Raw genomic sequence first — 23,762 nt, forward strand, 5'->3', positions numbered from 1 at the left:
TCCTAGCTAACTTCTGTGTTTCAGCTAAGGTTTGTCAGATCTTAGTGATGTAATCCGCCATATTGTTCAGTATGGGTTCATTACTGACCCATTGCTCTTTGATCATTTTTAACAGACCTTGCACTTGGTGACCGAAGACTAATTCGAATGGGCTGAATCCTAGTGATTCCTGGACTGCTTCTCGAGCTGTGAAGAGCACAAACGGAATCTCCTGATCCCATTTTGCACACACAATAGCCTCTTAACATGGTTTTCAGAGTGGCGTGGAAGCGCTCCAGTGCTCCCTGTGAATGAGAGTGATAAACACTGGACTTTATATGGGTGATTCCCAACAGCTCTATGACCTGCTGAAACAGTCTCAATGTAAAGTTGGACCCTTGGTCGGGCTGTATAATTCTAGGTAGCCCCATTTTGGTGAAGAAATTTATTAAGGCGTCTGTCACTTTCTTTGTTGAGGTGTTACGTAATGGGATTGCTTCAGGAAACCTTGTAGGCGCACACATTATAGTTAATAAGAACTTGTGGCCTGTCTTGGTTTTGGGTAATGGTCCCACACAGTCATCAATTATTCTACTGAATGGTTCTTCCACTGCCGGTATAGGTTGGAGTGGGGCCAGGGGAATATTTTGGTTGGGCTTTCCAGTCTTTTGGCACATCCCGCAGGTTCTACAGAACCTCTTTATATCTCCCACGATTTCTGGCCAGTAAAAGTGTCTGGTCAGCTTTTCTAGGGTCTTGTTGACTCCTAGGTGGCCCGCTAAAGGTATCTCGTGTGCCACGTTCATAATATCCTCCCGATTTGTTAGGCACCATTACTTGTTCTTGCGTAGTCTCTTCCGTTGTCCTGGGAGCATTCTATTTCCTCATTAGCACTCCGTTATTGAGGACTTATTGGCTTTTTGAGTTACGAGAATACTCGACAGAACAGGGGTTTTAGATCGCCATTGTTCTGTTGCTCCTTGATTAGCACTTGCGGTGGCACGGATAAACCAGGTTGGGGTGCTACCACAGGTCTCAGGTGTTTTCCATCCAACGACCTGTCATCTATGTTTCCCTTCTCTGTTGCTCTACTCCTCGTGGTTACCCCTATGGATGTTTTATTTTGGTATTTAGCGATATCATTTCCCAATATCATGGCCACACCAGTCATTGGTAAGTCGTTGATTACCCCTATTGTGGCCTCTCCCGAGTACTAGTCTGATACTAGGTGGACTTTAAATAACGGGACTATACCCTTTAACGTAATCGATCTTCCTACAGCTCTCACTGCTTCCTTGGGCATCTGTTTTCTTTTCACTAGGGATTGGGATGCACCGTATCCCTGAGAATGTTGATGGGTTCCCCTCGACTCTCTTTATCTCGGGTGATATATCCCCTTGATATGAAGGGTTTATATGTCTTATCTATTCCCTGGGATATCGCCCCTTGTGGTTTGCCTGGGATATTCTGATTCATCTCAGTGAATTGGTTTGCCTGGTATTTCACAGCTACATGACCCGGCTTTTCACAGTTGAAGCATACTATGGATCTCGCTTCCCGTCCCAGTACTGGTCTGTTGGTTGTGTTGAGAGGGTTTCTGATAGGTGCTTGCGGATTGTCGTTATTTGTACAACGCTCCCTGGCCTCTGAATGCATAAGTCCCTGGGCTTTTGCCCTGCTTCTCTTGAATCAATATGTACTCGTCAGCTGACGTGGCTATATGGAGCGCCGTTTCAGCCTTTTTGTCGGCTAGGTGCATCCTCATGTCATCAGGTACAGTTTTGAAATTCCTCAATCAACATGAGTTGTTTCAACCTGTTGAAGTTACCCCCTACATCATTGGTATTGCACCACCGATCAAAATAATTCTCTTTTAATTTAGCAAACTCTACGTATGTTTGTCCCTCGCTTTTTCTTAAGTTCCTAAACTTCTGTTGGTAAGCTTGTGGGATGAGCTCATACCCTTTCAATATGCCCGCTTTCACTATCTCGTAATCGGCGCAGTCTCCCGCTGGACGTGCTGCATGCATCTATTGGGCCTTACCACTCAACGCTGTCTGCAAAAGCATTGCCCAGCATTCTCTCGGCCAGTTCATGTTTAGGGTGGGTGGTCCTCTCAAAATGTGCGAAGTAATCATCGACTTCTTTCTCCACAAATTTTGGGACTAGGCGCACCTGTTTTGTCATATCAAATCTGTTTCTGTCTTCTTGTGGCTGATGAGCTATATTTAGTTCGCTCATTCTCAGCTCTTGCTCGATTCGAGCTTTCTCTATCTTCATTTTCGCCATTCTCGTTTTTTCTAATTCAACTTGATCAGGTGTTATGGTTATCTTCTCCGCTGATAATTCTTCCAGAGTTTCTTCCTCGAAGATGTTGTTATCTATCATGTGTTCGGCTATTATTCTTATTAAGTGACTTTTTCTCATAGCTCCCCCAACCTCTAGGTCTAGTTTTTTCCCTATTATGATTAACTCATCTTTATTGAACCTATATAACTTATCAGGGAATGGATTTTCTATGAACTCGTCGATGTCCGTCATTCTGCCTTATTTGTCCATGTACAATGTTCAGGTATTCCAATGAGGATTATTATTCAAGCAGGGGGGGGGTCAGACTTGTTTGGCGTGTAACAGATCCTCCGGCGGTCCCCTATATGCTTGGTGTGTACTGATTCTTCGGGCAAGCCCCCATGTAACGGTTTTTGGGACAAGCCCAGGGGTTTGACATATATTGGGATCTTGGATGGAAATCCCATGTGCCCGTAGCCCGGGGTTAGGAATTTCAAGGAGAAATTCTCCTCCCAAACGCACGTTGTAAGATAAAAGAAGATATGCAGTGTGCTGGTTGTAATGATATCACAACCAAATGGCACTTGTCGAGGTTTGAACCAGCATTATCATCATGAAACACCTTAATGACATTCACGGTTAATAATTAGAATAAGGCAATGAGAATGACCATGACACAATCGGATATGAACATACTAGAAATATATTAATTTATTTACATGAGTGTAACACAAGTGAATGCAAAAAAAAAAAAAAAGATAAAACAATAATAATGCAAATGGGGGTGCAGACAACATTACGGGTTGAGATGAGGATAGGGGTGCGATAAGGTTTATTCATGGAGACGTATTGTCTCCTCCCTTTTTTTTTTTTTTTTTTTTTTTTAATGAAAAATCGAGTCACAGTTATTGTTTGGAATCAGACAGTAATATGTCTTCTTCTTTCTTTATGCATGGCAAAAAGTCAATTTATGTATAGCAAGAATAACAAATAAAGAGGGAACTAAGAATGAGCTCATAAGAAAGACTGAGAACAGGGAAGAATGGAGAGCCGTAATCGTCGATGTCTGCAAGACCAGACTAGACACTTAAAGAAGAAAAAAGCTCTGAACTTGTAGTACTTGTACCCTCTCAAAATATATACTCCCCTGAAAACAACAGCAAAATCCAACCACTCCACTGTTAAGGTCCCTAGATGCTGGGAAGCATTCTACTTTAATAGTTTCTTCCTTCGGACTGCTAGACTTTAGAATTCCTTTCCTGCTTCTCCGACTGCATTAACCTGCAGAAATTTAAGTATGTGAACAGACATTTCACTGCTCAACTTCCCACAGTGCTTTGTTAGATATGATCCTAAATAGTAGCTATTTATGTCCAATAGCACAATGCCTGGTTTGAAGTGAAAAAGAGTTTAAAAAAAAAAAAAAAAAGAAAACGCTGCCCCCCCCCCCCCCTTTAATAGTAAGCCATTATTTCTATCTGATAGAATTGTGGTCTACTCATGGAAAAAAAATGTGTAATAAATTCCAGCAAACAAACTATAAGATTATATAATATAGGCTTATTATTAACCTGTGAGGAAATTATAGTAAATCGAACTCTTAATAATTTATGAATTGAGACTTTACATCAAAAACGAGAGCTTAATTAAAAGATTACTTTGAATAATCTAGAAATAGAATTCTTGAATTTAATATAAAAAATGGTGAATAGATGTTAGAGAAATTACAAGTGAGGAAATCTCCAGAATGAATGTTTGGCTGAATATCTCCATGATGAGATACAAATAAGGACAAAATAAAAGTATTGCTACTTGTTATAGATTTTAAATATTTGCCTTTTTGTATTCAGCATCACATTCAAATAATAGCTAGTTATAAAATACCAGCTTTGTTTTCCTTGTATATGCTTAAGCAATAGACTCTTTTACAAATATTATAATTGCAAAGTTTTGTTCTTTGCAACTTACATTGAAAAAAAATAGGATCATTGATTTGTTGTATCAACGAGAAGTCAATTTAAGCAAAATTACGTTTTGTTTTCTGCAATACAAAAATAAACCATTATTGATGCCAATGTCTAGTTGTGTATATTTCTTTTAAAATAATAAAATTAGAATAAATTATACAATTGTTTATTTTATATTCACAATCCATTTTATAAGACTAGTCAGACATTTAAAAACTGTCATTGAAAAAAGAACATTTTTAAAACTTGTTTTCAGTTTATGCATTCATAATGTACTACCAGACTGCCCGATGTTGCCTGGTTGTAAATACACTTAAATATATTTTAATTTATGCAAATTTCGTATTTATTATCATTATTATTATTATTATTTTATTTTTGTGTGGGGGGGACTGTTAACTGTAATCTTTGCAGAAAAAAATTATGAACATCTTGAGAGTAACGGGTTTTCCCTGATGAATAGAAAGGTTCGAGAGGTACCAAGAAGCAACTACTGATTGATAAAGCATTAATGCAGGATGCAAAGAAGAGGAGGAGGAATCTGAGTGTAGCATGGATCGATTACATAAAGGCTTATGGCATGGTTCCTCATTTATGGATACATGAAACACTATTGATGAAGGTTGCTGAGAATGTGGTAGGGCTTTTGGAGACAGAGAGGTGATGAGGCATGTTGGCATTAAACGTGGAATATTCCAAGGACATTATCGTTTTTGTAATGATAATGATGCCAGTGAGCATCCTCTTGAAGAGAAAAAAACTGGGGTATAACTTTGGATCTGGTGACAGACGCCTCAACTATGTTTATGGATGATTTGAAAATATTCAGTAGAAAGGAAAAGGAAATGGAGAGAGTGATAGAACTTGTGGGGACATACTCAGAAGACATTGGGATGGAGTTTGGGATTAGTAAATATGCAGTGCTGGTGATGAAAAGAGGAGTAAAGGTTCATTTGAATGGAATAGTGCTGCCGAATGGAGAAATCATGAAAGAAATAAAAGATACAGGGTATAAATATTTGGGAGTCTTAGAGGGTGTAGGCATCATGAACAGAGAAATGAAAGAGAAAGTCAGGAAGAAGTATCTTAGAAGAATGAAACTAATCGCAAAGTCGAAACTGTATGGACGAAACCTAATGAAAGCAGTGAATGCATGGGAAGTCAGTGTTTTGAGATACAGTGCAAGAATTTTAGAATGGTCTGACAAGGATTTGCATGCCATGGATATAAAAACAAGAAAAGTTTTAGCAATGTTTGGTATATTTCACATTCGAAGTAGCGTAGCAAGGCTGTATCAAAGAGGAAAGACTGTGGGAGAGGATTGAAAAGTGTAAAAGATTGTGTTAGAACCGAGGAGATGTCATTGAAGGAGCATGTGGTTAGAAGTGAGGAGTGTATGCTTAAGGTTGTGGCCAATGAAGTGGAGGTATGTGAGATCAAGGCTGATTATGTGAAACGTATGGATAGAGAAAGGGTAGAGGAACTGGCGAGGAAGAAAATGCATGGAAAGTTCTTCCAGGATATAGCAGAAGTGGTTGATGAAAGATCATGGCATTGGCTTAGAGCTGGGTGTCTGGCTAAGTACTGAAGCTTTTGTTTGTGCAGCACAAGAGCAGGTATTAGGAACACGATTGTTAAAAAAATGGTTCTAGGAGAGGAAGTTGCTGCAGAATGCTGGATTTGTGGTAAGACCTCAGTCAATTGCGCACCTTGCAGCGGGGTGTAGTGGACTGGCCCAGAGAGAGTACTGCAAAAGACACGATCGCATGGGACTCCGGATATATTGGGAGCTGTGTAAGAAGGTTGGGGTGAAGTGTTTGGAGCCGGGATTGAGGGAAATCCTCTGGAAATGAATCCCATTCCTTTCCAGAGAGACGTTGATAAACAAAATCAGAATTATTATTATTATTATTATAAACCCAATTCTTTATTAATTATTATATCATACCCAATATATAATAGTGTCCCCTCCCCACTGGGCGTGGTCAAGTTGTAAAATATGTTTAAATATATTTTAATTCATGCACATTTTGCATATAGTATTATAGAATCAATATTCTATTGATTATTATATTATACCCAAGGCATAGTAGTGATTTCAAAAGTTAAAAAAAATACTTGGGTGCCACTAGCTGGAATTGGAACCAAGATATATAGCTTTCCAGTCTTATTCATTACCATCTGAGCTAATAACAGATGAATATAAAAACTTATAAAAATTACCTGATTTTACTGTATAAATGTATATTTGTGCATATGTAAAAGGTACACACTTATTTGACTTACACCTGCCAAGTTAAAAATATTTTTCAATTTTAATCTCTTAGCTATTTTTACCGGCTAAAAACTATGTAAAAAAAAAACATTTTTTTTAAATGTTGAATTTGTTTCACAAGTCCAATCCCCCTGTATATTATTAAGTTTCAAGTCTGTAAATCAAACTTGATAAAGTATTTTCTCATACCAACAGACAGACAAGGTCACCGTTATATCTATATAGATTAAAAATTTAATGCGTAATGTTTAACTATTTTATGTGTAGTTGGGATGTGATTATAGTCAGTGATATACCCCGCTCCTGTGTAAATCATTCACATCAAGCACTTGTTTAATTACAACCACCGTCAATAAGTTTCCTTACTCTCTATGCCTAAAACAAAACAAAAATTCCATGAGTAAAGCTTATTTGCTAGCTACCCATTTGTGGAACACAATATCACAGGGTTACTTCCCAGCTGACTATGACAGTTGTTTTCAAGTTTCATGTAACATAAACAAGTTCTTGTTCAGCTGTCTTCTTAAATGATCAAATTCTACCTTATTTCCATCATTTCTGATCATCACTGCATTGTTCTCACCTGACACTTATTAACCCTTATCCTCAAGTGGCTTTTGGTTCTTGATAAGTGGTTACCTCAAGTAAAAAAAAAACAAAAGCCTTTTTCTACTTATGTGTCCATTCAATCTGCCTGCTTTTCAATGAAAATACTTTTTCAAATGTGTGAACAACGAAAATAGTATTTCAAACATAAGTATTAGAATCTAATGGCCAAACAGAGCTTTTCACAGAAATGTTTGGACATATCATCTAAAGAGATGCATCCATTCAATCTAGCAATAAAAGTGTTATTTCAAATTTAAACCTGATGACAAATTGATCACTAGACACAGCCTCTACTAGAGCAATTTTTATCTTATTCCTGTGTGTTTTCACATTGTTATCAATATATTTGAAAGCGGGGGGGGGGGGGGGGGGTTAGCAAAATAAAAGTTCCAAATTTACTTCACGTTTGTTCAGTTTTTCATTACCTTTTAAAGTTGATTGGATTACATGTATGATGTAAACTAATAATAAATGATCAGTTAATTGCTTTTATTCCATCTCTTTCAACCTTATTCTCCTTTTTTCCTATGTTTATAAGGCTATATCTGTGTTCTCTAATAGAATTTGTTGGGATCAACCTTATTATTCTGCATATCAACACTTCATGTTTTTCTTTAACATATTTTGAACGTATATTCTATACTGCTGTAATTGTTTCTTTATTTTTATTGTATTATTTCTCTCTAAAAAAAAAAAATCTGAAAAATAGATTTCCAAAGTATCCTGCATGAATTGGTTAATTTTAAGTTTCAACTTTTATGCCATATGAAAGTTTTAATGGATTTTATTCATATTTAATTTTGGAGCAAAAAATATTTTCTTTTGTGACTGCATGAGATTTCAATTCTTAAATCTTTCAAGTCTTGACTGAATTAATTTTATGTTATCTGCATGAAGTTTTGAAACGCATTTCCTATGTTTTCCAATTTTTACAAATATTCTATGAAATCTGTCTCATAAAATAAAATCTCCAAATTTGTTATCTTTACTGTCGTAGTATTTGACTAGGTTGGTTTTTATGCGGCTCTTTAATGAAAATATTTTAAAAGATTAAAATTTAATTTCCATTCATTGATTGTAGCAGAAACGAAAGGTGGAACAAACTTTTGACTACTTTCGATGATGTCACTTGTCTACATCGTTTAGAGTGACAATACCTGATGTATTGCATATACAACAAAGCGAGGTTGATATGAACACACGAATATCTGGTAAAAAAAAATAGTTCAACGTAAATGGAGATGCTCTGATATTATTGTAGCTCTTTTGTTAAAACTGCAAAAGTATTTATCTAAGCTAGCAGGGATGTTCGGCATAACCCGGTCATAAAGTACACTTTAAATATGATATTTTAATTTTTGCAAATTTCGTATATATAGAGTTAATATTCTATTGATTTTTATATATTGTTAAGTTATGATTTAAAAAATAAAAAAATATATAGCCATATGACTTGGGTGCATCAGCTTGAATCGAAACCAAAACTTATAAAGAATTCTTGGTAAAATTATTTATAAAAAGTAGATGACTTGAGTGTCATCAGCTATAGTTAAAACCGAAACCAAACTTCTGAAGAATTCTTGGTAAAATTATTTATTACAAGAAATGGAAGTCCATAACAGTTAAATGACTCTGATGTAAGCATGACATACGAAATAAATAACACACACACACACTATTCTATTAAAATATAGATTATTTTGAGGGTCTAGATCAAATCACGCCCCCTTTCTTATTTTTACTATGATTAAACTTAAGGATTTCGACCCATTGTGAATTGTTGAAAAATTTAAATATCAACTGTAATGACTGATTAACATGCCAAAATCCAAAAGTTATTTCTTTTACCCCCCCCCCCCTTTTTCAACTCTGCTTCCGTTTCACTGAATAAATGTGACAAAAATCACGAATTTTTATAAAATGTCTTATCACTTCAAATTTCTACAATGCTATTCATGGTGTGTGTAGTTGATCATGTATGTGAAGCACTGTTTGTTAAATGTGCCATAAAAAACGCAAAATAAACTAAACTATCAAAATGAACATAAGGAAATTTTGCTTTTACAAATTACATATTAATGGCATTAGTTTTTTGCTATTATAGATGAAACAATCAGCAGAAATTTTGTCCTCTACCAATGGCATTTCTTTGACCCCCCCCCCTTTCAACTCGGCTTTGCTTTTGCTGTGAAACTGGCTTCTCTTCACCTGCGAATGATTAAAATGGCTTAGAGAAACAACTGTATTGTGTTTTTGTTAGGGGGTGGGTGTCCTACTGTATACATTTATCTGCTATTTCAAAGATTCCAACCGAGAGATCTTTTTAAGATTTTTACTGACCCTTTAAGTTTGTTTCTTTCCAAATGAAGACAAAAAGAATTTAACCTATCTCTGACCAGATCTTTATCATCCCTTTTTTTCTAAACTCCATTTTTATTACTTCCTCCCATGTTTTTCTTAACCTTCCCCTGTGAGCTGAACCTGCTGCCTTATCTGTTCTAAATCAATTCATCTTATCCATTCTTTCAACTTTACCATACCATGGAAATCTCCTGTTTTGCAGACATTTGCATATATTGTCCAGATTTAATGTTCCTTTGAGGTTTTCAGAACTAAGTCTGTGTTTAAGACTCACATCCATCATGTGTCCAACCCTTTCTGAAAAATCTTGAAATGGAGTGAACAAATACTGAGCACAAAAACATGAGTGTCTCTGTGTAAATTTTATTATTAGGAATTTCATGTAACCATCTCGGTTATTGACATGTGAGACAGAGGACGAATATATGAAAATGATTTGGATGGAAAATTTTAGGTATAGATAAACAATAATATTATTAATATTTACAACAGAAAGTATAAGGACATTCATTGAAGCTGCTGTGTGTTGCACGTCCCTTGAATCTTCTCTCCCTGAATAAATGCAAGAGACATAACTCTTAAAGCAAGTGAGACATTGGCAGTTACTACCCTTTAAAATACAAAATGTTCCATCTTTTATAGGAATTTATTGTTTTTTAAGCATTGTTGATATATGGAATACAAAATTCGAACTTTAATGGTTTGAACACCGAAACTAGTGCAGGCATATTGATTTATTAAAACAAATTCAATATTTTGAATTATGAGACGTGCGTTGACCGACACTAACACTGTAATGAACATTCAAGCCTTCAACAACATCTGAAGACGTTCCAAGGATTATCACCGTCATGCGATGTAAAAAAAAAAAAAAACTTTTGATAATTATAATAACCTGGATTTTCCTAATGAAGAATTTGTTAGAATTCGAAATATTGAATTTATTTTAATAAATAAATGTTTATTTAAAAAAATGTCTGCATTAGTTTGAATTTTGTTTCCATATTTATTTAGATGAATCTATTGTCATCTATCAAATGAGCAATATTAAATTTAGTGCAAAATCACGAGTATATGAAGAAAAATAGGGTTAGGATAAAGATTCTATAGCTTTAATCCTTCAGTTTAAAGACCTTCACATTATAGCTCCTTGCACAAGGTTTATGAAATAAAGTGTTTGTTAAAATTCAGTTCTAAGTTTCTCTCTTTCAATCCTTAGTTCGGATGACACTAACAAAAATTATGATTTACTTAGGACTTGGAGAGTAGATAATACAGTGGATCTGTTATCGGCAGATCCAGTAACTCTCGCTTCTCCTATTTTGTCATTCAGTCCTCATTCAATGAGTGATTTTTCTGACAAAGGGTGAAGAAAAAGCTGCTTAAAGGTCGGTAGTACTTGGTGTCGGGAATTTTTCTGTCTCTGTCTGTCCTTGTGGCCATGTCACTAGTAAGGGTGCTGGAGGTAAACGTTTTGTCTGGGCTGACGTTATCCGCCTGATAGTCAGGGACCCGAACCTTGGATTAACCACTAAGGAGGCTGTCCTATCACCAGGCGCAAAGTACTGGGACTGCTGTATTGCCATTTGGTGAGTGGATCTGGACCATGCAGTAGTCTCTGGTGGGGCCTCTCGATGCCATACTAGTGGGTAATTGGTACGGCTTTACCTTTTCGTGTGCTACATAAAAAAAAAAATTTTCCTGTCTTTTTCTCTTACTTTCCCTCTCTGCACTGCTCTAACCAAGTATGCCGACCTATTCCAAAAATCCCAAAACCTCAACATGAAATATCTCCAGAATAAAAACTCGATTAAACCTAGAACCCCATCTTCCAACCTAGACCCCTACTACCAGGTCTCCTTCTCCAACATCAGGGGTCTACGTTCCAACCTTCCAGAGGTTGAAACCCAATTACAGGAGACGAAACCGAACATATTATTTCTAAGTTAAACTGGAATAGGGCCGACCACTTCCCTAGATGAGTTCATAATTAACGGATACTCTAATTTAACAGCTAAATCTGACCCCCAAGATCGCCATGGGCATGGAATATGTGCCTACATTAAGGATGCCTTCCCGTGTGGCAGGGATATCTCTAGAGAAGATCCTAATTTACCCTATATGTGCTTCAGGGTTGCACTTGCTAACATCACTGCATTTATATTTGCCCTCTATAGGCCCCACAACAGCGGAGTTACTATCTTTAAGAGCATATCTGAGAAAATAGACCACATCCTGTCTTCACATCCCTCGGCTAACATCCACATCTGTGGTGACTTCAACGTCCATAACATGGAATAGCTGACCCATTCAAATAAGACAGATGATGAGGGGAGGTTTTGTCATGATTTTGCCATTGCTTATGACCTCACTCAGATTGTTCGCGAACCCACCCCTGTGCCTGATACACCCAGTCAATATGCAAGCCTCCTAGACCTTTTTCTCTCAACTTCCCCTGAGCTATGTTCATGTTCCGTTCATTCTCCTCTAGGATCCTCCGACCACTCCGTCGTATCAGTTAAGATAAAAACGAAATGTAAGAAGCCCCCAGACGTACCCCTCCACCGTACTGTATACTGATACTCTATGGCTGACTGGGATAGCTTCCGTACATTCATATCTGATTTACCTCTGCACTCCATGTTTAAAAAAGAAGTGTCCTCTATAGTATCAAATCTGAGCGAATGGTTAATTGTAGGCATAGACCAATTCATACCATCTAAAAAATTCCAACAAAAACCTAACAGCCAGCCATGGTTCTCCCCAGAATGTGCTGCTGCTATCGCGCACAGAAATCACTTTTTCCATAGCTACCAACGTAATAGATGCACTGAGACTAAAGCTGCTTTCAGGACTGCCAGCAACCACTGTAAAAGAGTAATAAAAAATGCAAGAGAGCTATATGCCCAGTCTGTTAAATCCAAGGTAGCTGATCAGCGGCTTGGTTCCCACCAGTTTTGGCAAATAACAAATAGGATTCTGAACAGAAGTGTGCGTTCTATCCCAACCATTATCAATGGACCAGAGGTCATCTCGTCAGCGTCAGACAAGGCCAAACTATTTGCAAAGAACTTTGCAGCTAATTCTACCCTATGCGGCGAAGACCATCAACTCCCCATATTTCCTCCTATAACACTCAATAACAAGCTAGGTAACATACAAATATCTGTGCATGAGGTCGCCAAGCTAATCAAGAACCTAGATTCCAGTAAAGCAACTGGCCCTGATGGCATCCCAATTATAGTGTTAAAAAAGCTTCAACCAGAACTTGCTCCCATACTTACGAAACTATTTAAGCGCTGCCTTAAGGAAAAGTGCTTTCCGACTCCCTGGAAGACCTCATCAGTTTGCCCTGTATTTAAGAATTCAGGTGAAAAGTCATCTCCCTCTCAGTACAGATCAATAAGTCTCCTGTGTGTTATGAGTAAGTTCCTGGAATCCATATTAAATAGAGAAATAGTCAACCACCTCAGCAGGAATAACCTTTTTAGTGACACACAATATGGTTTCCACTCTGCAAGATCTACCGCAGATGTGCTGATGGTTATATCCCACAGGATTAGTGAATCTCTTGACAAAGGCTTCCTTTCTAGGGCAATTGCTCTTGACATATCAAAGGCCTTCGACAAGGTATGGCATAAGGGTCTACTTCACAAGATTTCCAGCTACGGTATAACTGGAAATGTTTTCTCAATCATTAAATCATTTTTCTCCGATAGGTTCATAAGAGTAGTGGTAGATGGACAAAAATCGGAGGCCTGCAATATAAATGCTCGAGTCCCTCAGGGGTCAATCCTGGGCCGAACTCTCTTCCTGATCTACATCAATGACCTCCCTAAACACATACTTAAATCATTCGTTAACATCTATGCTGATGACACGACCATCTACGGCAACACATCAAAGGCTGTAAATGACAAAGTTCTCTCTGATTCTCTCTCCTCTGATCTCGAGCGCGTGGTTCAATGGGGGAAGACGTGGCTGGTTACCTTTAATTGTGATGGATGGCTCTCGTCTGGGTGAGGCCCTGTGTTTTGACAAGCTTCTGGGTTTGCCCTTTACTCCTGATCTGAAATGGAACACGTACATCAAGTCTGTTGCCAAGGTCGCTGGAAAGATGGTGGGATCCTTCTACCGCTCCAGAAGATATCTCACTACTGATGCAATTCTCTATCTATATAAAAGCCAAGTACGTCCAAGGATGGAATACTGTTGCCATATCTGGGCAGGAGCTGCTAAAAACAGCCTATCCTGCCTTGACAGAGTACAAAATAGACTTCGTGGCTTAGTGGGGGATGCCCTTTTCTCAATCCTTCAACCTCTCTCCCACAGAGCCTATCCTTGTTTTATCGTTATTTCCATGGCAGGTGCTCGTCTGAACTCCAATCTCTGGGCCCCCCTCGCCAATCTTTCACGAAAAACACCCGTCTAGCTGAATCCACTGTGAAAAATTTTCCCCACTCTATATCTGTGCCTAAATCAAAACGCGAACAAAGCTTCTTTCTTAGAACTGCACGCCTGTGGAACTCTGTTCCGTCTGCCTGCTTCCTACCGGACTACAACTTGGATGTCTTCAAATCCAATGTTAACAAATTCCTAATGAACCGCCCCCTTAAGTAAACACTTCATCAAATCTCCACACTAACGTAATGTACTTGCAATAACCCTTATCCCTGAGTGGCTTCCGGGCCTTGATAAGTGGTGATCACTGTGTAAAAAAAAAAAAAAAAAAACTTCTATTCAGATATAGCTGACAAAACAAGAGCATATTGCCTCTAAATAAAGTTCCATTCGAAGTTCTATACAGATTCTCAAATTAGACAAAAAGATTCCTGAGTTTAACAGATTTCCAAGTTCGCCAAAGTACACTTGAAAAAGGTCAGAGTTTACATCGACCAAAATATTGGGCGAATAACACTCAAGATGAGAACGCTATGTCTTTTCATTCCGACCCAAAACACCTGCCATTGACCCTTCATAAGAAATATTTTATTTCCTTTCACAATCACAATCTACTTTAGATATTATCACAATACACTAACCCTTTGACCACTCTCTCACCAATATTTGATTCATAAGATTAATAATATACAACACAATTACTGTATATTAGTTTCCCATTTCCTCCATTCCTTATATCACACACACACTTGTTCATTACTTTTTCAAGATTTATAATTTTGTGCTGAAAATATTTTTGTGATATATCCGAGTAATCTAACTTTCATTTTATTTCAGTGATGAATCTAATTACTTTTTATTTTTCTTGATTATAGATAATTAGACCTTACAAAATATCATAGATTACCAAAGCAAACATTCTTTTTTTTATTTCTAATTTTTATATTGGTTTTCCACTGTTTTTTTTTTTGGTTTTTTTTCTCTTTTTTAGATAAACATTTTTGATTTGTTGATAAACATATTGAAAATATTATCTTAAAATCTCTCTGATATTTTCTATTCTGGTTGTTTTAGCACTCTTATTATTGATAATAGATGTTTTGATGGTTATCTTGCCCCATTCCCAGCTTGAACAAACTGATTAGAAAATTTTTTCATACCACATCTTTTAAAAATGGTATAAGATATTCCGTATCAAATCTTATAAAACTATAATACTGAAATTTTTTTTATTAAAGAAGACCTTTTTCTTCAGTGATTAACATTTTACTGCTTTGCACACTTTTTTTTTTTTTTTTTTGTGTTATTCATTAAATTCGATTTTGACTCAGCTGTTGCACTCTGTTGATTTAATTTCGATTTTATTGCCTCAATGTTCCTCTCTTGCCTTTTCTATTTTTCTTTCTTTTTCTATTTGGTTTAAAAATTTGTTACCTTAAAAGTCATGATAGTAAAAGTTTTATGTTACATGCCACTTCATTTAGTACCAGTGGTGTTATCTTGAAACACTTTCTGTAGTTTTGAAAGTAGTGTGTATACTTTTATATACTCGTATCAAAGCTAAAAATTTTAATTTGATATCAGTATTTTATGCATAAATTTCAAAAAGCATTTGCATTACTAAATGTATGTATTCAATAGACACATGTTAAGAATATTTGGTTTCTTCTTTGCATGTATGGTTCTCATCTTTAGTGAAAATTTAGAAGTTTGTTTAATTAAAAATGTGTCAAAAAAATAACTTTTTATATTATCTCAAAATTTGCTTTCTTGAAACTTTATTCTTTGAATCATTTGCATGACCTGAACAGAATGTGCATTTCTCTTCCATGTCAAATAACTGACACATTTTTGTAAATTCGTACACATAAATCTTTGAGAAAAATTCAATGATGCCTAAAGAATCTCGAAATAGTAGCTCACTCTTTCTAAAAATGTGAATTTTCAGAGATAGTAAAAACAGTTTAAAATCAATATTTGGATTGTTTAGTTTTTTTTTCGAACATTTATCTTAATGTATCACTTTTTGATACAAAAAATTCCCTCATCTAGAATAAGTTGGCCAGATTTTACAACATAGACCTAAATAGCAATACATCTACCAAATCGATATTTGGTCTTGATCAGCTAATTATCAAAAATTATCACATTTGGATTTTGCAAAAAAAAAAAATGTCCTTCCAATCAATTCTATAGGATGCATTTTATTTGATTTAGTAGGAAAAATGCTGCATTTGTTGCCAATATACAAAATTACGAATGGTTACCAAAATCACTTGTGAGTACTGCCAAAGTAGATTTTCTCTGAATAACACTTGTAGAGTGTATCCAACAGTGTCAAATTAAAAGAAGCCCTGATTGAGATTGTAACTAGTAAATGAACTAAACAATAATTTGCATCTAACTTCATTCTAACATACATTAAATTATTTTGAATATCTGATATTAACTATTTTAGTTTGAAAACTGTCCATTGATTAATCACTACCTAATCATGTAGAGTAAAACAAAAATTTCCTTCTTAAAATCTTAGCCATCTTTAAAACACATTATCGCGTTGCATCTTTATTATTGTGTAGCATTTGCAATACATTTAAAAATGCATATATAAGAATCAGATGACCTGAGATGAAGTACTGACACATCTGGGGAGGCGGCACTCTGCCCTGTCTTGACAGGGTATAAAATTGACTTCACAATCCCAAGAATTTCTTATCCATGGAACATATTACTATGGAATTCATTTCCTGCTGACTACAACAACGGTTAAACCATCCTCTTAAGTAATCAAATTTTGGACATTTTTCCCACCGTTTTCAATTCTTTCCCAGTACTCTTTCATCATCCAACTGACAATTTCATTAACCCTTGTTCTTGAGTGGCTTTTGGCCTTGATAAGTGGTGAACCATTCGTATAAAAAAAAAATGATTCCTGATCAATGCCGGAATGGTACAACTACTTGTATAAAAGAATATGAACAAAAACTAATGGAAACTTTTGATGTATATAGAATAGGTGGCATTCAATTTTCTCATGAACATCTATAAGAGAACCAATTTAATAATCTTCTTTGCAAGGAGACTTCGATGGTATGGTCATGTGAAAAAATGGATGAGAGTTCTTGGATTAGTTTATGTAGAACAGTTGGGGTAGTATGATCAGTTCATGTGGGAATTTCAAGGAATGCGTGCAATGCATATCTAAGGAAATGGCAGAACACTAGAGGAAGACTTCCAATCTGAAGTGGAATGAGGACAAAAATGGATGGTCACATTCAATGCTACTAAGACTAAGTTTGTTTTCTTCAATAATTACAAGAAACCTTCTTTATCACCAATAGCAATGGCCAAGAACGCATTACCTAAAAGTACTTTTTTTAAACTCCTCAGCCTAATGTTCACAGAGAACATGAGTTGGAACAGATACATTGAGAGCATTGCCAAGGCTGCTGTGAAGATGATGGGCTCTCTCTACTATGCTAGAAAGCTACTTACACCTGAAAGTATCCTGTACCTCTATAAGGCCACCATTCGCCTATGTATGGAGTATTGTTGTCACATTTGGGCTGGTGCAGCTGCTACTAGTCTCTCACTCCTAGACAGGGTTCAAAAGAGAGTTGCCAACCTGAAAGGTCCTGAACTGTCATCTAAGCTTCAGTCTTTGTCCCATCGACAAAATGTTGCATCCCTCTGCCTCTTCTATAAGTATTTTAGTGGTGAATGCTCTGACAAACTACAAGCACTTGTACCCCCTTAACTTAAATACCCTTGACAAACCTGACAAGCAGCTAAATCGCACCCCTACACAGTAGAGATCCTTAGGTGTAAGAAAGCCTTCTACTCCAATAGTTTCTTCTCCAGAACTGCTAGACTTTGAAACTTCCTTCCGGGATTCTGCTTTCCCAACTGTACTGACATGCAGAAGTTCAAGTGTAATGTGAACAGACGTCTTGTTGCTCATCTCCCTTCATAATATCCCTGCAATTTATGTCCTCGATATTAGCTCCCTACATCAAAGTGGTACTGTGCCTTGTTTGGGGTGAAAATTGAATACAAAAAAAAAAAAGAATAGACTTGAGATAACTGATGATTTTTATCAGTTGTTTATGATTGTCAATTCAGTCAGCACACGGTATGTGTGTGTTTCTTTCACTTGCAGTGATCTGTAAATGGTTCTTATTGGTCAATAACCATTTTATTAAACTGTGTTTTTTGTTAGTAATAGTTAGATTTTTAAGATTTAAGAACCATGATTCAAGCTTTAACTTTGTGTAATGTTTATTTTAGCATTGGTAAATAACTATGTACTACTTTGTTTAATAAATCTGGCAATAAAACTCTTATTTTCTTTCAGGCTAAAGCTATGGGAATTGTCCTGTGGGAAGATGTTGTCAAGTATCTAGAACTTGTTGAAGCGGATTATTTCGATTTGGAATACAACGATGAACATGGATTACAGGTAAGCTAACTAGTTGTGACTTAACTCTAAGTGATAAGATACAAGTTTTTAATTGTTTTTCTTTTGCTTAGGTGGTTTCAAAGACTTTTTTCTTAAAACACTTTATTAAACCATAAAAATGTTTGCTATAAAATTGTATTACAAAGTTAGATGAAAAAAAATCAACAAAAATCTTGTATCTTCCAAATAATACTTTAGCACATATCCTCATAACTGACATCTTAAGATCAGTTTTCACCAAAAATGAATATGGAATTGTCCAATATATGATATGTTTTTGAAACACGTTTCTAATCCTAATCTTGTTGTAACTTTGATCTAAGGAGTAATCCCATATCCTATACTTAAACAAAGGTTATTAAGATTATAAAGTTTTTATTCAACATAGTTTGCTATTTATAACATGTTCATATAATATGTACAGATCTTAGAAATAATAGACAAAGTTAATTAAAAATGTAATTCATCTCTACTAAAATCATTTGTTAAGGTATTCTCTAGCTAGTCTATACTAATACTATATTGAGCAGAATGCTGTTTAATTACAATTTTTCAAACCACATTAATAAAAGTTTATCCATATTTAACATGTTTTTTTTTCATACACAGCAATACCATAGTGTGAATAATGTGTTAAAAAAGTAGATTAGGTTTAGTTGTAATTTGTTTGAAGATCAACCGTTGTTCACAGTTTACGAATAATTTCTGAAAGACCAGGAGCTCAATAAAATTTGAAAAGAATGAATAGGAACTGCCTGTGGATTTAATATTTCCTTGACACTTTCTTTTTTGGAGGAAACCGGTTCAATTTGCCATGGGTGAATGCAGTATAACAAGCCAAAACATTAAAAACTACAGAGAATTTTATGCTACAAAAATGAAGATGAAATTACTGTTTTTTTTATTTAAATATTTTTCTAAACACTGAAAAACCTTTCAAATTTAATCTTGTCTTATCTCTAGTGATGCTCATTTTTAATACCTGTTTAATGTGTGTGTGTGTGTGTGTGTGTTAAATTATGCCATAGTCATATATATTCTGGAAGTGCATTACCAAGAATACTTGGATAAGTATATTTTGATCAAGTTGGCGTTGTACAATAATATTGTGGGTCTGTATTTATGCTAAACCTCAGTAAAATAGAAATACAGCATTTTACTTGATTTCAATTTCATTTATAATTTGAAAATTACAGAAATTTAAAAGAAAAATGAATAGAAATTGTAATGTAGGGTTCAAGGCTTGGAGCAGGGATACACAGGCATTCTCAATCATGAATGGAATTTTTGGTGTTTCTTGATCAGGGGTTGGTAAAAATATTATTTTACACACATAAATATTACTATATCCCCACAGCCACTAACTAACACAATCAGTGTTGTATAAATTCTTGGACCACACTCCAAAAATTGAATTTTATAAAAGGTAAAAACAATTAAAAAAAAGGTGTTATGACCGGATGAGATAGGGTTCCTTATTTAATGTTGGACAATGTCGGTTTTCCTACTAGTACTTTATAAAGTTGAAGATTACAATGTTGTTTATGTGTTTATTTACTGCAATGTGGTTAGTTTTATGCTGCTATATAATGCAAACCAACATTAATGAATATTTTTGTCTTGATGAAAAAAATAATAATGTGGAAGAAGTGGCTTAAAAGTGATTTATGTAACTCATAAGTTAGGAGAGGGCAAAGTATTCTCTAAATTTTCTCAAAACAGACCAACCACATAACTTAGCTATAAGTCAGCACTTTCTGGAAAATAGAATGTGCGTTGCCATTTTGTTTTTTGCAAATAGGTGTTGTTGTCTTTTATTTTGGCGGTAACAAATAAAAATGAAATTGAAATATATTACATTTTTTTTTTAATTATCAAGACTGGTTCTGTTTTTGAGGATATGTGTCAAAAACAGATGTGTATTCTGTTTATCCCATTAAACTAACCCGACTGGTTTTCCTCTAGTGGAACTTTTCAGTGTTATTCGAATATTTTCCTTTCCTTTCATACATCAAGACAATTGTATTCTCAAAATGGTACTTTAATTAGCAATACATATGACAAAATTGAAAATGTTTAAAATATCTCAATGATTGTATACATAGAAAAGGCTTGATAATCTGAGATAGAATCTTTTTAAATTCTCAAAAACTGAACAAAAATAAGGAAGTTATGAACTCGCATGTTTGGATATTTTCCCCTCTTGAAGACATTTTGTCACAATTTTTACACCATTTTTTCAGTAAAAATGCTATATTTTTCATAAAACACAAAATTAAGCAATGAGATTTTCCATATAAATGTACTTTTGTGCATGGAATCAGAATATGGCATTGAAAATCTCTAGAAATTAACGGTTTCCAAGTAATCTGCGGCCCTGTCGACTGCCCCCCTGCAGAGGGTAAAAGCCCCTCAATGGGGGTCCTGGATATGACCATAAACTATATCCAGTGGTGAGGCCCCAACTTGCGGGCTTTGCGGAGTGTGGAGCCACCCTTTAATTACCATTGCTCCCAGGTCCACTCTGACCTGGAGTGGTAGTACCTGTTAGGGTTCCAACTATGGGTTAAATAAAAACCGACATGAAAACAACAAATATATTCTATTAAAAAATTTTTCTTCAAAATCTTTGGATTCAACATTAAATAACTCAAAAAGGGTTGATATGCCGTAAAACAACTAACCAACCAACCAAGTAATCTGCAGTAAATGCACATAAATATGTTGCAATACCATGAAAATTCCACGTATCCATTAAAAAAGAAGTTAGATAACTCAAAGTTGAATTGTAATGTATTTTATGTACAAGAAACTGAAATGTAATACTAGGACTGTATGAAATTATTATATTGCAAGATTTCTTTGGTATTATTGTAGATTAATACTTGCTAAATTGTCCCAACCTGCTTCCTCAAAATATGTGGTTCTCCCTTTTTTAGGCAATTTCATATGAACATCACTGAAAAACGTGGCAGAAATATATATATATATATATATATATATATATATATATATCTAAGAGATGAGATGACTCCAATATTTTTCTTGATTTAGATATTACCAATTCCGTACTAAATTACCGATTCTTTATAAATTCCTAAATATTTAATTATAAAGTTGGTAGCTTTATCTGATTACTGTAAAAACACATTAAATGTGCATATATTTTCTCAAATGTAAAAACTCACTTGTAAGGGGTGATCTATACATTTTAGTTGTACTGGTAGTTTTAAATCAATAAATATTGATTATTTTATTATTACTACCAGCAGTGGAAGATTTCATTTTTAAAAAATCAAATAAAAAAGATAATTAAAGGAATCGTTTTTGGCATCAGAAAATATGCACAAACTCATATACTAATTCTGATACCCCCAAAAGTTTCAATTTTTTTCAATTCCCGATTCCAACTAATTGTTCCAACACTAATATATATATATATATATATATATATATATATATATATATATATATATATATATAAATTTAATGTAAAATAATCTTCAGGACCATTTAACCATTTTTTTTGCTATGGGAAATTATCTTGTAAGTTTTTTTTTTATAGACAATTGGGTGTGGTTTTAGATCTTTATAGAAGGAGGAGGCTTGTCGCGGTGCGCTTACGTTGTGGTGTGTATTTTTACTATGCTGACCATTTTTAATTTGGAAAAACAATCTCATACAGGCCGCATAATAGCAAACAACCATCATTATTGCCGGGTGCTAAAAATAGCAACACTCCTTTCCTTATTTTGAACTGAAGAGAAAGAAACGTAAATTCAACCGTTTCTTTAGGAAGCAAAAAGGAAGAGACTTTGATTCCAAGCTGAATCAAACATAAACACAATAAATTTACATTGGAAACCATATTTATTGTAATTGACTCAGTCGGGAATTAATTCTATTCATTTTTTTTTTTTACTGAGTGTAACGCCTGTTGTAACAATACTATCTCATAAATATAGTGCGTCTACAGCCAAAAGGATAACATGTCTAGGGATCAGGAAGCCTCCCAAATGCGAGGTTGACATTTCCAGTTGATAAGCTCAGCAGCTGAAGGGTCTCAGCAGCAGCAGTAATTCAAACAGACCTTTTTAGGGCTAACTGCAAACAGCCCTTTTCAAGGCTGCCTATTTCCAGATTAATTATGCAAATCACAAATTACTACCATGCAACTACTACTGCCTGCCTGCCCCCTTAAACTCCCCTTCTTCAACCAGCGGACTCAGTTCACTCCTGCAGCTTCTCCAGTATCTGCCGCAGCCTTTCAGCACTGTCTGCAGCTTCCTACAGCCTTCCAGTGCCTCCTACAGCCCTCAGCAGCCTTCCAATGTCGGTAGCCGTCAAGCTACCCTTTCCAGTGCCGGTTGACATCAGGCTACCCACTCTAGAGCCTATCAACGTCTGGTTACCTGTAACAGAAGCCACTGACGTCCCGCTCAGCAGCCTGCTCACACTTGCCTTCCAGAAGCCCATGCCAGTGTCTACCGGCGTTCAGCAGCCCTGATCCAGTAGTACCCACTGTTGTCTAGGTGCCTCCTCCAATTGCCTACTGATATCAGGCTGATCCTCTTTTTGCATTGACCATTTGCACTTATTTCTTTTTGGAAAATAAAAGGCGATATGTTGTCTTTAAACGTGCTTCAGCTTTTTTTCATTCTTCTTTTGTCTATAACATGCTCTTTTTTGCCTCTGTGTCTAACATTCTTAGGTGTAAGGTCGATTTTAGATTAGTGGTAGGGCTAGGGGCAATTACATGTGAACACCCTGAAAACTTGGCAGAAAAAAAGATAAAAACAATTATTTTAAAGTGAGGAATTAGTTTCACATTTACATTTAATGTAAAATAATCCACCATTTTTCAGACCATTCTAATGTTTTAGGGTAGTTAATTTATTTTTCTATATGCAACAAATCCTATGCGATTTTTCGGAAGTGTGGGGGGGTCTTTTATTTATTTTTTTTATAAAGACAATTATATCTGCTTTTAATGGTTTGGATGATAGAGAAGGCTTACCACTCCAAGTTCCTGAAGAGTTTTTATTTTGAAGTGGATGCCTTTTGGACTTAGGGTTAGTCGTAGGGTTAAAGGACATTTTTCGGAGGTAGGAATCTGACATTATATGGCCGTTTCATAACGTTATCATTTTTATCATTACTTTTCTAAAACCTCTTAAAATATATCATGACATTATTAATGCATGTAAATGTATATTCGTTTCAGAACAAAATGGTGGTATTTTGAGGACTTAAAATGTTTTGTTTTTTTTTTAATCTATTTTGAAATTGTGAAAATATCGAGAGCGTTTTTCATGGTCGATTACTACCTTTATGCACAATGAATTAACAAAGTTTAAATTCTGTAAGATCTCAAATTTTTTGCATTTTAGTCAATCATTTTCCTTCCAATAATATTTTAACT

The 23,762-nt window shown here is 35.4% G+C and overlaps 1 protein-coding gene and 1 long non-coding RNA gene across 6 annotated transcripts in view; one reads left to right on the forward strand and one right to left on the reverse strand.

The window, feature by feature from the left end:
* Nucleotides 1-23,762, forward strand: part of LOC145279686 (FERM, ARHGEF and pleckstrin domain-containing protein 2-like) — a 324,554-nt gene that overhangs the window by 175,793 nt on the left and 124,999 nt on the right. For all 4 annotated transcript variants that reach the window (XM_080130959.1, XM_080130961.1, XM_080130960.1 and 1 more), the window contains exon 4: nucleotides 18,236-18,340. In XM_080130959.1, the coding sequence (XP_079987085.1) occupies nucleotides 18,236-18,340 (105 nt within the window). The remainder of the gene's footprint in view (nucleotides 1-18,235; nucleotides 18,341-23,762) is intronic.
* LOC145279688 (uncharacterized) overlaps nucleotides 1-23,762 on the reverse strand; it is a 204,181-nt gene that overhangs the window by 38,609 nt on the left and 141,810 nt on the right. The window lies entirely within an intron of this gene.

This window comes from Euprymna scolopes, chromosome 7 (genome assembly GCF_053919585.1).
Source record: "Euprymna scolopes isolate OS-2025 chromosome 7, ASM5391958v1, whole genome shotgun sequence".
Taxonomy (NCBI): domain Eukaryota; kingdom Metazoa; phylum Mollusca; class Cephalopoda; order Sepiida; family Sepiolidae; genus Euprymna; species Euprymna scolopes.